The sequence below is a fragment of the Glandiceps talaboti genome, chromosome 20 (assembly GCF_964340395.1).
Source record: "Glandiceps talaboti chromosome 20, keGlaTala1.1, whole genome shotgun sequence".
NCBI classification, from domain to species: Eukaryota; Metazoa; Hemichordata; class Enteropneusta; family Spengelidae; genus Glandiceps; species Glandiceps talaboti.
The window spans coordinates 4,696,525-4,711,859 of NC_135568.1; the positions used below are offsets into that span (position 1 = coordinate 4,696,525).

The window sequence follows — 15,335 nt, forward strand, 5'->3', positions numbered from 1 at the left end:
TCTGACTTCAGGCACTAATGAGAGGTCTTTCGAAACCCTCCTAAAGTCTCTCTGACTTCAACCACTAATGAGAGGTCTTTCGAAACCCTCCTGAAATCATTCTGACTTCAACCACTAATGAGAGGTCCTCCAAAACCCTCCTGAAATTTTCTGACTTCAGCCACTAATGAGAGGTCTTCCAAAACCCTCCTGAAACTGTTGAGACTTCAGGCACTAATGAGAGGTCTTTCGAAACCCTCCTAAAATCTCTCTGACTTCAACCACTAATGAGAGGTCTTCCAAATCCCTCCTGAAATCTCTCTGACTTCAGGCACTAATGAGAGGTCTTTCGAAACCCTCCCGAAATCTTTCTGACTTCAGGCACTAATGAGAGGTCTTTTGAAACCCTCCTGAAATCTTTCTGACTTCAGGCACTAATGAGAGGTCTTTCGAAACCCTCCTGAAATCTTTCTGACTTCAACCACTAAGAGGTCTCCTGAAACTTTCAGACTTACAATAATGTAGGACGTCACCTCCATGTACACTGTACATATACATATCCATGAACAGTATAAGAGATCTCGTGAAACTGTCTTGCCTTACATGTGTACATGTACATTGTACAAGTAGATTAATGCCCCTGAGGTCCCATGAGGGGTCTCCTGATACATGTACATGTACACTCCAGAACATGTGACTGTGAGTACCTGTGATTCAAAACCATTAACCCTCAGACTACATACATTCTTGTATGTATGGATATATATACTAATATTTACTAGTTTGTTTTAGCACGAAATGCAGAAAGTCAGTGAAGAAATGTAGTTTCTTAATAAATGGATGCAAAATTTGATGTGTGTAATATTATAACCTGGGGTAGGAGCTAAGAGCGTCTGAGGTATTTCAGCATGTAAATAGGTTTACTGCAGCTGCAGACATGCATTGTATATATTCTAAAGTGAATGCATGACTTATAGTTATACATGTACATATGATAGACACCCTGCTAGTCTAACAGAACCATGTACATTACAAGAATCCATCAGTGTGTTTTCCGAGATAGATTCCTGGCATTGATTGAATCTATTTACAAGTACTCTACAGATGTGGAGGACACTTCATACATATACATGTATTCTGAATTGATAGACCATTTTTCTCACTTTATAAGGAAATCTTTACTGCAAAGAACTACTACATTATGTACATGTATAAATACATACGTGTATGATACATATATTGGTGACCCTTTTTTTCATTTCTGTAGAAACCTACATGTTGTATACCGTAAAGAACATATGTACATGTATAATACATATATTGATAGATAATTTCTTTCCCCCCTTGTAAGGAAATCTTTACTGCTAAGAACTCTTACAGTGTATATACATGTACATACAAATATATAACACATGCATGTACATGTATATTAATGGGTCATTTTTTTCACTTCTGTGGGAAACATTCTGCAAAGAACATACGTACGTATATGTACATGTTATGTATATTGGTGTAACGAATCCTTTACTGCTAAGATCTATTACATTGTATGTACGTACAAATTGATGGATAATTTGTTCACTTCTGTGGAAAACCTATACCTGAAAGAATATATAATGTATGTACATGTATACATGTATGTCCATGTATAATATATATATTTACTGATTGTTTTCTGTCACTTGTGAAGGAAACCTTTACTGCAAATAACTATTACTTTGTATGTATATACAAATTAATGGATCATTTTGTCACTTTTGTCAAAACCTACATTGTATGTGGCAAAGAATACAAATGTATGTATGCATATGTTCATGTATACAAATATTGACAGAGTTTTTTTTTCACTTCTATTAAAGAGAAACCTGTTCTGTAAAGAACACATACATGTATACATTGCACCATATGTACTTCTGTGGAAACCTATATTGTATGTGGCAAAGAATACAAATGTATGTACGCATATGTATATAAATATTGACAGATTGTTTTCTTTCACTTCTAAGAGAAACCTGTACTGTAAAGAACACATAAATGTATACATTGCACCATATGTATGTACAGTCAATTTTATTATTATAAAGTATTATTATTATTAATTTTTATTATGCTGCACACACTGCCATCTATATCTGGAGTGTGGTATGCTATGATTTTTAAAAAAAATGAAATATGAAAGGTTCACAATTGATAATTTGTATGTACAGACAATTTTTGCAATTCATGTCTGGTCTACAAAGACAGTCTCAATTTTTTTACACTGCAACTTTTATTTTCTGTTTCCATTTTGCTTTTGACAAGTAATATCAAGAACAGCTGTTATGACTTTTTTTGTCCGCATGGATTGTTTGCTTCTGGCAGCATAGATATAAAATGTAAATTACCATCATGGTAACTTTTGTTTTCAGTAATATAGTTTTCCATTTTGAAATTCAACATCTTTTAAGGGTTGTGGTCTGAAACTTGTAGGTTTTTTGTCTTTTATGTTTTATGAAAAAGTTACCGATGTTTTATTTCTTTAATACTGAAGCATCAGTAGTCATCAGCAAAAGGTTGTCGGTGGCCGAGTCGTTAAACCACTTAACTCTTAACAATGTGGTCGGAAATCAAATCCATTCAGGGTTGTTGGTGGCTGAGTTGTTAAACCACTTACCCCTTACCATTATGGTTGGGGTTTGAACCCATTCAGGGTTGTTGGTGGCTGAGTTGTTAAACCACTTACCCCTTACCATTATGGTTGGGGTTTGAACCCATTCAGGGTTGTTGGTGGCCATATGGATGAGGATTGGGTATTTATTATTGATTTTTCATTTTTAAAACAATTTTATTATGACTTTCTACTTGAAAAATCAATGTGAAACAACATATGCTAAGTCCTTGTTTTTAACTCAATATATTGCAAAAAACTAAAAAATGTGTAAAATGTTTGTCTGTGTACATACAATAACACACATTTTACACATTTATTATGCTTTTGCAATGTATTGAGTTACTAACAAGGACTTGGCATATGCTATTTCACATTGATTTTTCAAGTAGAAAGTCATAATAAAATTGTTTTGTAAATTGATAATTCAAAATAAATAGCAAATCCTAATCCATATCCACTTTCAAATTAAAACAAAAATGTGACCAAAATAAAATAACTTGAGTTCACATATCAGTAAAAGAAACATGTTGAGAAACAATCGCCTTCTTTGCCAACAAAAGTTCCAAGTGTTCTTTCCATCTCACTCAGAATCAAAATCAGAATTAATATGTTAAAGGAACCAATACTGGTATTTAAATAATCAACGGAAGAGGACGGCAAAACACTTAGTCATCCTACATGGATGTCTTGAAGGCATCCATTGATCCAGATGTGGCCAATTTATTGTCAGGTTTGTTCCAGTCTGTGATTGCAGTTCTTGGAAAAATGAGTTCCTGTGAATTTCTGTATTTGGGTGTGGTATTGGAAAGCGACTGGAGTTGTTTGTCATGTACTTTTCCACAGGGTTGCTATGTTGGTAGTCAGCAAAATTCCTGGGTTTGATTGTCCACTTTGATCTTTGTGGTGTGAGGTATGTCTCTGTGATATAAACCTGGTATTTGGCCCCTAGCAACTTTAAACAAGAATGTGAGACAAAGTTCTCTTCTCCTTTCCTGTAGTGGTGAGATGTCATTTTCTTTGAACATTTTGTAGATACTGCTAGGGTTATCTATAGTAGTATAGTTATTTGTAATAAATCTCACTCATCTTCAAATAGATTTAATTAGTACTTAAAGTAAAGTGTGCAGTATACTGTAGAGGTTATTTGTGGTGTCAGGTTATTCATTCATCTCCATGGTAACACAAACTTGGTTGCATGAAAACAACACCATAAGGTATATTTTAGTATTGTTAAAGGGCATGTATCCTCAGTGAACCCATAGTTTTATGTTACTATTTTGTCACCTCAGTGCAGTAAGGTCATATCGGCTTATACAATTGCATAGCAGATACAACCTTACTGCACTGATGCAACGATTTATAGTATTTGCTGTGCACCAAATTACAGAGAAAGTATTCAGTTCCAGCACATGTAACTTTGAATATTTTCTTTAAAAATACAAATGTACACCGTATTTACCCAGACTGTAGACTTGAAGCTAGTTTACTATTTCTATCCAACTACTGGGGTAGAAAGTAAATTTTTTGAGTTTATGCTAGGATGGTGGAAATACATGTACTGTATGGTAGTGTTAGTCCTTCGAGCTTCAAGTCTACAAGTATAGGGTCAAATGTAGTCTAGTTTCTACATATGTATATACGATACGAGTTAAAATTACTATGATCATCTCCACTCACTATGTTTAGTCAAAGTCGTTACTGTAGCACGGAAATCTGTGCTACCCATAAGTGTTCATTTATTAACATGATGACGTTATCGTGTCCCCACATGATTGTAGTCAAAACAGCTGTACTAATTGAATAGAGCTACATGTATTGTTGAAGGAAGTAATTTAAAACCAATTACAACTGCCTGTCAATTTGTGATGGATTACTACTGACATGCGTCATTCATCTTTGCCCAGCGTGGGGTTCAGCCATAACGGTAAAATGTTGACATGACGTAGTGAACGGAGATGATCGTAGTAATCATAACTCATATCATACAGGGACTAGACTAGGTACAATGTAAAATGTCATGAGAATTAAATTGAAAACATGATCATAAATACTATGAGTAGGAAATCAATCATGAATTTGTTCCATAATTATGGAAATTCTACACATAGATGTAGTATCTAAAATGATATGATGTGCCACCCAATCAGTAGTAAAGGAAAAGACATATGGTTCAACCATATGGTATACATGTATCCTACTGATTCCTAGTCTAAATTAGCTCTAATGTATTGCTAGACTCAACAGTACCTGCATGTCTTTTTGCCAACTATTATAAATAGTTTGTACCTTCTTTTACTCATTTCATCTCAATGGTATGAAATGACCTTTAGGCTTTAATACTCTAAATACAATCAGCAAGCATTGACAGTGGAACTCTTTACAAACAGGGAAAGTAAACAACTAATTGGATTAATAACACTTAAATGTTGGACTTGTATTACATAGTTTTATGGCCACTTTACATTAGGGCACACTTTCACAAATGAATTTCAAGTTCCTGTAACACTTCATGTACACATTAAAGAGGTCGTAAAATTGTTTATTTTGCATTTGAATTTGTCTAGGTGTGTGTAAAAACATCACATCTTATGAGTGAAAGTGAAACACCAAGGCATCTTCATTTCTCCTGTAGTTTGTTTAGCATTTCATAGCTCCTTGGCAACCCTTCCAGTACAAGATAACTGTGGTAGTTCACTTCTAGGTCCTACTTTGTTTATCCTCATCCAGAGAGGCGCCATATTCTCTGTCTGTTAATGAGGGCATGAATATTAGTTCACTTGGTGATTTGTTTACCATTTCTCTTGAGCATATCAAGTCCTATAGACTATAAGATATGCAGCTGTGTTGTTCAGCCTTTATTATAATCAAGCTGATAAGGTGATGTGCCATCTCTTACAGAGTAAAGGTGACCCTCAGTTTGTGATTAGATATTCTGTTCTCATACTTGTAGTATAGTGTGATTTTTGAATCCAGTAGTGTGACTCTGTCTTCATTATTGAGTCCATGTATATGTGTATGTGGTTAACACCTCTGATTGGCACGAACGATGTACTCATCTTTCCCATTCCATGTCCTCCAATCCATGCCTAATTAGTTGCTAACCTCCTACTTCGTTCAAACCCCTTTTATCCCCCCCCCCCATGCAATCGTGACCCTAACCATACCCTAACAATTAAGTCATTTACCACTACCATGGCGTGATGTTAGACTCTCGTTTGTCACCTCCTGCAGTTATTTGGAGAATTTTTAATCCAGTGATATATAAAGATAATTAATCATAATTAGTGTTTTCATCTCATTTTGTGTACAGATTTTATGTTCTTTATAGAGAGTACCTTCTGAGCTCACCTTCCATTTCTTTAAAACCTGTCATTTCCCCAGTACATGGACCTCTTCTACAAACGAGCCGTTCATGATTTCACTACCACCATAAGTACTGTGTGATGTTCTTTTTGTGTTTATCACCTCCTGCAGTTGTTCTGAGCATTTCTCAATCCAGTGACTTGATCTGTTAATCATGTTTCGTGTCATTTTGTGTATAAATTTTATATACAATTTTATGACCTTTCTTACTTTCTAGATACTTTGTTTACATTTTAAAAACTGCTATTTCCCTCGGAGCATGACCCTCCTTTACTAACAAGAAGTTCACTGTTTCTCTCTACCTTGATATTCCATTCTCACCACCTAATTAGTTGCTCACCTCCCACTTTGTTTAAAACCCATTCATTTCCTCCTTGCATGACCCTGCATTTTTGTAACAAGCAGTTCATGATTTCGCTACCACTGTGTAGTGCTCAAACTAGTTTGTCACCCTACAGTTGTTTGGAGTATTTCTCAATCCAGTGATATGATCCAATATTAGTGTTTTCACATCATTTTGTGTATACATGTAAATGTAATGTTGTGATCTTTGTATTTTGTAGACTATACATCCCCTCTGAGTTCACCTTGAATTCCACTTTGTTTAAACCACAGACACTTCAATCAATCTGTATAATATTGTTTCCTCAAAAACTAGTATTTTCATCTCATATTGTTGTATAAATTTTATATGCAAATGTATGACCCTATCAGGTTTGTTCTGTGTAAATAAACAAATTATCGTTTTTTAATCTATTTTAATTCTCCATAGGACATATGATAAAACCTTTATGGACCACATATGGATTTTGTGTACCTCAGTAGTATGCTTACACTTTATACAGGCTCGCCCAAGGTCAGGCCCTAACTGTACAACCTTGGTCTGCAAAATCTATATCCAGTCTGTAAAGATTAGTGGCAAATATTGACATTAACAATCAACCGAGATCCTGTACATGTGATGTCTTCAACACCTAATATTTAAGACACACATTGTGATTGATTTAATGTGTGACGTAATTTCCTAAATCACTCAAGAAACCTCATGTATTCAATCGATTCACAAGGAAGAACACCTTTATCACATTGATTCACTTACCAGTTGATTCAATAACAAAATCGATTTACCAAGCAGTGAAAATATTTAGTTGAGGTCAATAAGAACATTTTATAAACTGTGTTCTCTATTAATTCTACTAATGGGTTGTGCATATTTCATGATAATCAGCTGATAGATGTTGGACCTATTAACAATAATTGGGTAGTTTCATAAATATTACTGAAATGTATTCTTCCACGTATGGAATGTATTACAATGTATTACTGCTGACGTCAGACCATGGGCAACCCAGAACCTGTTACAAACAGGGAAAGTAAACAACTAAATTGGATTAATAACACTTGGCACAGCATTTTGGAACAGCAGAGACTTGTATTACATTCCATGGTTTGATAAGAACAGCTGTACTTATAGCCTCCTCACAATAGTTCACATTCACAATAATTTGAAGTTCCCCAGGCATTAAAGAGGTCATAAAACTGTTCTAATATCAAACCATGAAATATATCCTACAAGCCTCTGATGTTCCAACCTGCTGTGCAAAGTGTTATAAATTTAATTCATTTGTTTACTTCCTTGTTTGTAGCAGGTATGGTTTGATGTCGGCAGTTGTATACATGTACATGTTGTGTATGTAGATATAATATAACAAGTTGGTTTTTAATATACTTTATTGATGTACATGTATAATATAACAAGTTGGTTTTTAATATCCTTTATTGATGTACTTGTATTATATCCTTGTAATGGATGGAGTTGCTTTTATGAAATCCAATAAATGTGGATTTATCATCTGTTGATTTAACTGACTACAATAAAGGTATTGATAATATGCATACTGTATATGATATTCTTAATGAGAACTTAATGAAATATAATGTAGGTTGGTCATTCCCCTTATTCACTCATTCATTAGTGTGATGTCAAACCTGCTGTTAAGGCCATATGAAAAAAAAATATGTGTTTCCAGTAACCTGACTATTAACCCTAATTTAAGCTGCAGACTCTAGATATTTTTTTTGTTTTCAAAAAGAAAAAATAGTGAGAATCTAATACTACATGTAAGTACTATATCCATGTCTGAGTTAATTTCTTGCCAAATCCTGGGGCCTGCCTGAGTCATTGTAAGTTGTCAAATGTTATCCCAGGAAAACCAGGTCTTCAAGACTGTAAGTTGAAATTATACAGTACAGTACAGTATGCATACACTTTGTAACACTCCATAGCTCTATGAATTTTGAGAAAGTGTAAATTAATTATTGTATTGGGAATTATTTCTGAGAACACAAGTACGTTGCACCGGAAGAATTCATTTCAGATAATAAATAGATAAAGGGAGATATGCTGCTCATCATCAATTATGAAATTAGAGGTGATATATATAACGCATCAGATGTGTGATTATTTTATATTGGTCTTTTCCATCTCTTTATATGAAGCTGTGCTCATACAGCAATATTTGTATTCTTCAGTTTTGATAGCTCAGACTCAGAGTGAAAGTAAAAGACAACAAAGCAAGGCTGATATTAGCTTAACTGCATTTCTTTATCCATAGTTTGGGTTCCCAGAAAAAAGTATTTTCACCAATTCTTCATTGCGTGAACTCGCTACAGTAGAGTTTTGAAAATTGGCAGATTTGGCTGTCACAAGGACTGCTTTTGATTGGAGTGATGCATTATGGGAAATATGAAATGTTAGGAGCCTCATTCTTTAAACAATGTCCACACAATCCTGAGACAAGCTAAGAGAGCAAAAAAAGAATCTTCTCATGTTGTTTATTCTTTGTAATTTTGTCTTATTCCAGTGTTTGATACTACTGTACTAGGCTTGTTCTAATGTTTAAGTTCTAGGTCAGATTTTTCAGAGGTTGAATGATGCAGGGTTGATTAAAGTGACTTGTCAAAGCCCCCAAGCCCATTTCTATAACTCTATTTCAGAGAGGTTGCATGATGCAGGGTTGATTAAAGTGACTTGTCAAAGCCCCCAAGCCCATTTCTATAACTCTATTTCAGAGAGGTTGCATGATGCAGGGTTGGTTAAAGTGACTTGTCAAAGCCCCCAAGCCCATTTCTATAACTCTATTTCAGAGAGGTTGCATGATGCAGGGTTGATTAAAGTGACTTGTCAAAGCCCCCAAGCCCATTTCTATAACTCTATTTCAGAGAGGTTGCATGATGCAGGTTTGATTAAAGTGACTTGTCAAAGCCCCCAAGCCCATTTCTATAACTCTATTTCAGAGAGGTTGCATGATGCAGGTTTGATTAAAGTGACTTGTCAAAGCCCCCAAGCCCATTTCTATAACTATTTCAGAGAGGTTGCATGATGCAGGGTTGATTAAAGTGACTTGTCAAAGCCCCCAAGCCCATTTCTATAACTCTATTTCAGAGAGGTTGCATGATGCAGAGTTGATTAAAATGACTTGTCAAAGCCCCCAAGCTCATTTCTATAACTCTATTTCAGAGAGGTTGCATGATGCAGGGTTGATTAAAGTGACTGAAAGAGTCAGTGAAGTAAAATGAATTAAAACTGCTAAAAATTTACAACATTGAAATTATCAGACTTTAATAGTTATGCTATGTAGGAGTATATGTACTTATGTATTCAGAATGGATGTTGTGATGTGACAAGGTTGAGTATGTTATTAGTGATACATTAAGAAAATCATTATCCCTGCTAAGTACAGTTTTACATGCATTCACTACAGATTACATCATTAGAATAATATAGAATATTAAAAAACAGTACAATGTTTTTATTACATAATGTAGTGGGTTGTTCCTTATCAGCTATACATGTATGTACCAAATAATTGATTTTTTTTTTAAATGAGTAAAGTACTGAATCACAAACACAAACACAGATGTACACCATACATACTGTTCAAAGACACACATAACACACAAATACAGACACTGATGATGCACACACACACACACACACACACACACACACACACACACACACACACACACACACACACATACACACACACACACAGACAGACACACACACATGTACATGTACACATATCCACACACATACTGCTATTCACACAGTTTATACACTAAGGTACATGAGAAGTACACCTGCCATCTACACACAATACAGCCATCTACACATAAACATGTATAATGTAGTATGCAGACTTTATATACATGTACTCACATAGGCTGGGCAGGCATATGTACACAGACATGTACCGGTACATACATTTATGTGTACACACATACATTTGTACACACACGCATGTATGCACACACGTGCACGTGCACACACACACACACACACACACACACACACACACACACACACACACACACACACACACACACACACACACAGCTTCATTTATCAAGACATTTTACTTGAAATATGACTTCTGTTCACTTTTACAGTCTAATTAATCTGCATTTAATAGATGAGAAATTTTAGCGATGGTTAATATGAAAAGAAAGTCAACAACTGGAACCATTTAAGACTAATTAACTGTCAAAATGATGAAAATGAGTCAGGCTACGAAGTGTAGTCTCATAGAGAGTGAATTAATAGAGTAATGGAAAAATAAATGGGAAACTGCTAAAATGATGTGGACTTTACTCAGAATTTACTGTCTGTATAGAAAGGTTATCCACATAAAGTAAATCGGCATGTTTTAGCGAGTATACAAAATGTACTTCTTGTGGCGAAATTGAGCAAACAGAAACTTGAAAGAAAATTTACCGCTGTTCAACTCATTTAATCGTTAAGGTGTTTCAGACTACTTCTGAGATGATAAAACGGATTGAATTTATATCAGAAAAGAATTAATGTTATTCTACTCCGTTGTACTAATTGTAATTTGTATTATTACAAATGTTATTGAACCCTTAAAAAAACACAGAGGTGTATGTTCCATTAGTTGTCATGGCAACCAGACGATACTATTGCACTCAGTGGTATTTGATCTTCAGAAACTGTGGGAGATAAAGAAATTGTCTTGAAGCAAAAATGTCCTAGATAAACATTAGTAAGGTATTAAAATATATTTTGAGCTATATGATAGAGAATTTCTTCTGATATTTTGTATTTCCTCTTGATGTTGTGCTTCATGATGTTAATGTTTATATTAAATCACCTGGACAGATAAGATACATGTACACATTAGTAGTATACATAATGCATGTACTTTGTATGCTGGTATTGTTAGATGTACATGTATTCTAATCTAATAGTCCATGCTGAATACAAATACAGAGTTACAATGTATAACAAGAAAAGCAATAATTGCAGTCAAAGCTTGGAGTCCCCACTGTCCTGTTCTACAGTACGTGTAAAGTTTCATATCCTGGAATGATGCTGTCATTGTTCTGTGGCACATACAAATGTAGCATGGCTACATGTATTTGCAGCCTCAAGTCCATGTTGTCCTTGTATACAAATGTATGGCTACATGTATTTGTCTTGAAGTTGAATCCATAGTAGTCCTGTGCTACAGTATAGCATGGCTGTTTGTAGCCTAGAATCCATGCTGTCCTGTTCTACAGTATAGCCTGGAATCCATGCTGTCCTGTTCTACAATACTGTATAGCCTAGCTGGAATCCATACTGTCCTGTTCTACAGTATAGCCATGGAATCCATACTGTCCTGTTGTACAGTATAGCCTGGAATCCATACTGTCCTGTTGTACAGTATAGCCATGGAATCCATACTGTCCTGTTGTACAGTATAGCCATGGAATCCATACTGTCCTGTTCTACAGTATAGCCATGGAATCCATACTGTCCTGTTGTACAGTATAGCCTGGAATCCATACTGTCCTGTTGTACAGTATAGCCATGGAATCCATACTGTCCTGTTGTACAGTATAGCCTGGAATCCATACTGTCCTGTTATACAGTATAGCCTGGAATCCATACTGTCCTGTTCTACAGTATAGCCATGGAATCCATACTGTCCTGTTGTACAGTATAGCCTGGAATCCATACTGTCCTGTTGTACAGTATAGCCTGGAATCCATACTGTCCTGTTCTACAGTATAGCCATGGAATCAATACTGTCCTGTTCTACAGTATAGCCTGGAATCCATGCTGTCATGTTCTATAGTATACAAATGTAGCCTAGAATCCATGCTGTCATGTTCTACAGTATAGCTTGGAATCTATGGATTCTAAATTTGAAGTAATTTAAAAATAAAATAAAATAACATTTCGACCTACCTACCATATTTTCTGAAGTCATGTTATCAGAAACAGGTTTTTTATTTTATTTTGCCCAATCATGATGATTATATTTTCTATGTTTAGATTTAAAGAAGACAATGGCAGTACTATTAGACAGCATATTATTGAGGCTATCCAAACTAGAGAAGAAAGTAGATGCAGCAATCAGTAACGGTACACTTGGTACTAGTCTCAGGAATATCTCACAAAATGACAACCAGAACCAAAGTCAATCACACAACAATAGCCAACCTGCCAGTATTGAAGACACAAAGAGTGAGGAGAAGAGAGAAATGCCAGTAATACCAGTAAAGGTTGATGAAAAAAATAAACCAATGACAGCTAGAGGTAAATTTATTGCTTTCTGTTTTTAGCATATAGCTGGGCTAGTGCTATAGTCATGGTAGTATGTGTGTGTGTGTGTGTGTGTGTGTGTGTGTGTGTGTGTGTGTGTGTGTGTGTGTGTGATTGCATGCATGCGTGTGTGCGTGCGTGTGTGTGTGTGTGTGTGTGTGTGTGTGCGTGCACGCGTGAGTGTATACATGTATGTATGTGCATGTATGTCTGCTTGTGTGTGTTCATGTGTCATGTGCATGGTTGTCTGTCTCTGCACAATATGTTAGTGTTTACATGCGTGCATACATGCAGTGTGTCTGTGTGTCTGGGCTGTAAAGATTATTATTGCTATATGCTGGCATGATCTCAATCCCACAATTGGCTGTATGATAATAATTAATATTTTACACCAAAATGAGAATTAACATTTATTTCTTTAATCATTTCTAGATCTCATCTTGGAGCCAAATCATGTATGTCATTACAAGGATTCTGACCTGATTGGTTTTGTACATTGTAAAGGCAAGATAGAGGTGAGTTAGACTGGGTCTGCACTTTAACCTTCCATAACTGAAGGTTGTAGTATATGGCTGTGTCTGTCTGTCTGTCTGTCTGTCTGTCTGTCTGTCTGTCTGTCTGTCTGTCTGTCTGTATAGCTGTCTGTCTGTACTACTGTTTTCTCCACTGAAGGTTATAGTATATGGCTGTGTCTGTCTGTCTGTCTGTCTGTCTGTCTGTCTGTCTGTCTCGCTGTCTGTCTGTACTACTGTTTTCTCAAAAATGGTTGGCTTAATTCAAACGAGATATGTTCTATGTCTGCATTTATAGTTTGATTTATTGCACAGTCGAATTCAGGCACTAGCAAAGTCCCGAGGGACACACATAGAAAAGTGTCCACATCTTGAATGTAATTCAAATCAGCTCTATGCTAGGGAGTCTAAATATTCTTATCCCTAACTTATCATAACCTTTACTCCTTAGCTTGAATACAAATGTGTACCTATCATATAGTTGGTCTACTGTTCTATAATCAGCTATAAAACATCTGTAACTCTCATTGCTCAATAACTTTACTTGACATTACAACTAGGTGATACAGCAGGTTGTTGGTGATATGAACAAAAAAACCCACTGGAAATGCCCAGTTCCAGTTAGGATTAATATCAACATCAGTTGTCTGGCACAGCTATAGAGTTGGTTGGTTCAGAACAAAAGAAATTATCGTATGTAATGCCAATGGCTCCATTGCAATATCAGTATTAATACAAAAACCTGGGATTGATACCATGACCTTTAACCTCTTGATAAACTAAATCATTTGGAGACATGAATATAGATGTACATGTATTGTAATGTTTATTATAGTGACGCATGAACTCTATTCGAAATATAAATTTGGGGACATGAAATGGTGTTTGTTATAACAGAGTGTTCATTATCACTGGTTACAGCGACAAACATACTTCGAAATGACTCGAGAATCGAACATACTGACAAAATGTTCAAGCATGTTATTGATTGAACTATTTCAATAAAGTCATTTACATCATCTGCTATAGATAACAAGCTTATGATACTTCATCATGATTATCAGCCATTTATCAGAAATATTCCCTTTACAAATCTCTTTTTTAATGGAGAACTCTTGTCAAGAAATATCTCTCGTTTGAAATTACATGACCATCAGGATTAGTTTATCAGTAAATCTACTATCTCCTGATGCCTTCTTAATTAATACATCACTGTGCGTGACTTGTAGTTTAATGTCATGATTCACATGAAGATGTATCGCCTATTAGCCTACTGGACAGGACACTTTCTTCTGTTGTGTGTGTCTGTCTGTACATGTATCCATATGTTGTAAACTCAGATATTTTCGCTGCTAGAAAAATTATGATTTTACAGTATTCAGCTACTTCTCAAAGGCTAATTTTTAGTTACTATTACAGACAGGTATATTGTGTGCTAGAAGGCATTTTTGTCACTACCTATTTGTGCAGGTTTTTTCCAGCGAATTAAAGTCTTTAGCAAAAATTTCCAGATTTATAGTATGTTGCTATGTGTGCACTTTTTCTTGACCTTGACTAGACTACAAAGTTATTATCAGTCATATTCTTTTACAAAATTTCATAGGTTTCTTTTAATGGAAAATTCTTGTTGAAATTTCCACTTGTTTAAAATTACGTGGAAACGGTACATTTTTTCAAGACTTCATTTATTAATAAATCTATCATTTCATGATGTTGTCTTCACATTACTGTCCTTTATATATATATATGGATACTTACCAGAGACGATATTAACCTATTGGACAGGATGGGACCTGTACAAATATATCCATATACACATGTTAGTATGGGATGATATTATATCTCCTGACCTTGACATTGATGCCAAGGTCAAATGTAATCTACTGACCTCACCATGTAAATTTGTATATAAGAAAAAGATAGAAGTAAAGTTTATCATTAGCACAGTCACAGAAACTGTTCTTTGTTAAAGAAAAAGGATACTTTGTGAATTCACATGCTAGATGAGATAGATGCATTGGTTTCACTTTTACATATCAGTTATAACATTGCAATAGAAACAGTTTGTAATACATTTACCAGAAGTTCCCTAACAAGTCCTGTATGTTACTTGTGCCTTAGTTCTGATCGATTGTAGCTCTGTACTGGTAATAGAATGAAACCAGCACATTTTATTTCACATGTCATCCACAAGGTATTCACTCCCTTTTAATACAGC

At 35.2% G+C, this 15,335-nt stretch overlaps 1 protein-coding gene across 1 annotated transcript in view; it reads left to right on the top strand.

Annotated features, from left to right (window-relative positions):
- The window catches only part of LOC144450657 (alpha-1,6-mannosylglycoprotein 6-beta-N-acetylglucosaminyltransferase A-like), a 74,651-nt gene that overhangs the window by 37,781 nt on the left and 21,535 nt on the right, over window positions 1-15,335 (top strand). Inside the window, exons 3-4 of the mRNA XM_078141302.1 lie at window positions 12,336-12,599; window positions 13,038-13,120. Of these exons, the coding sequence (XP_077997428.1) occupies window positions 12,336-12,599; window positions 13,038-13,120 (347 nt within the window). The remainder of the gene's footprint in view (window positions 1-12,335; window positions 12,600-13,037; window positions 13,121-15,335) is intronic.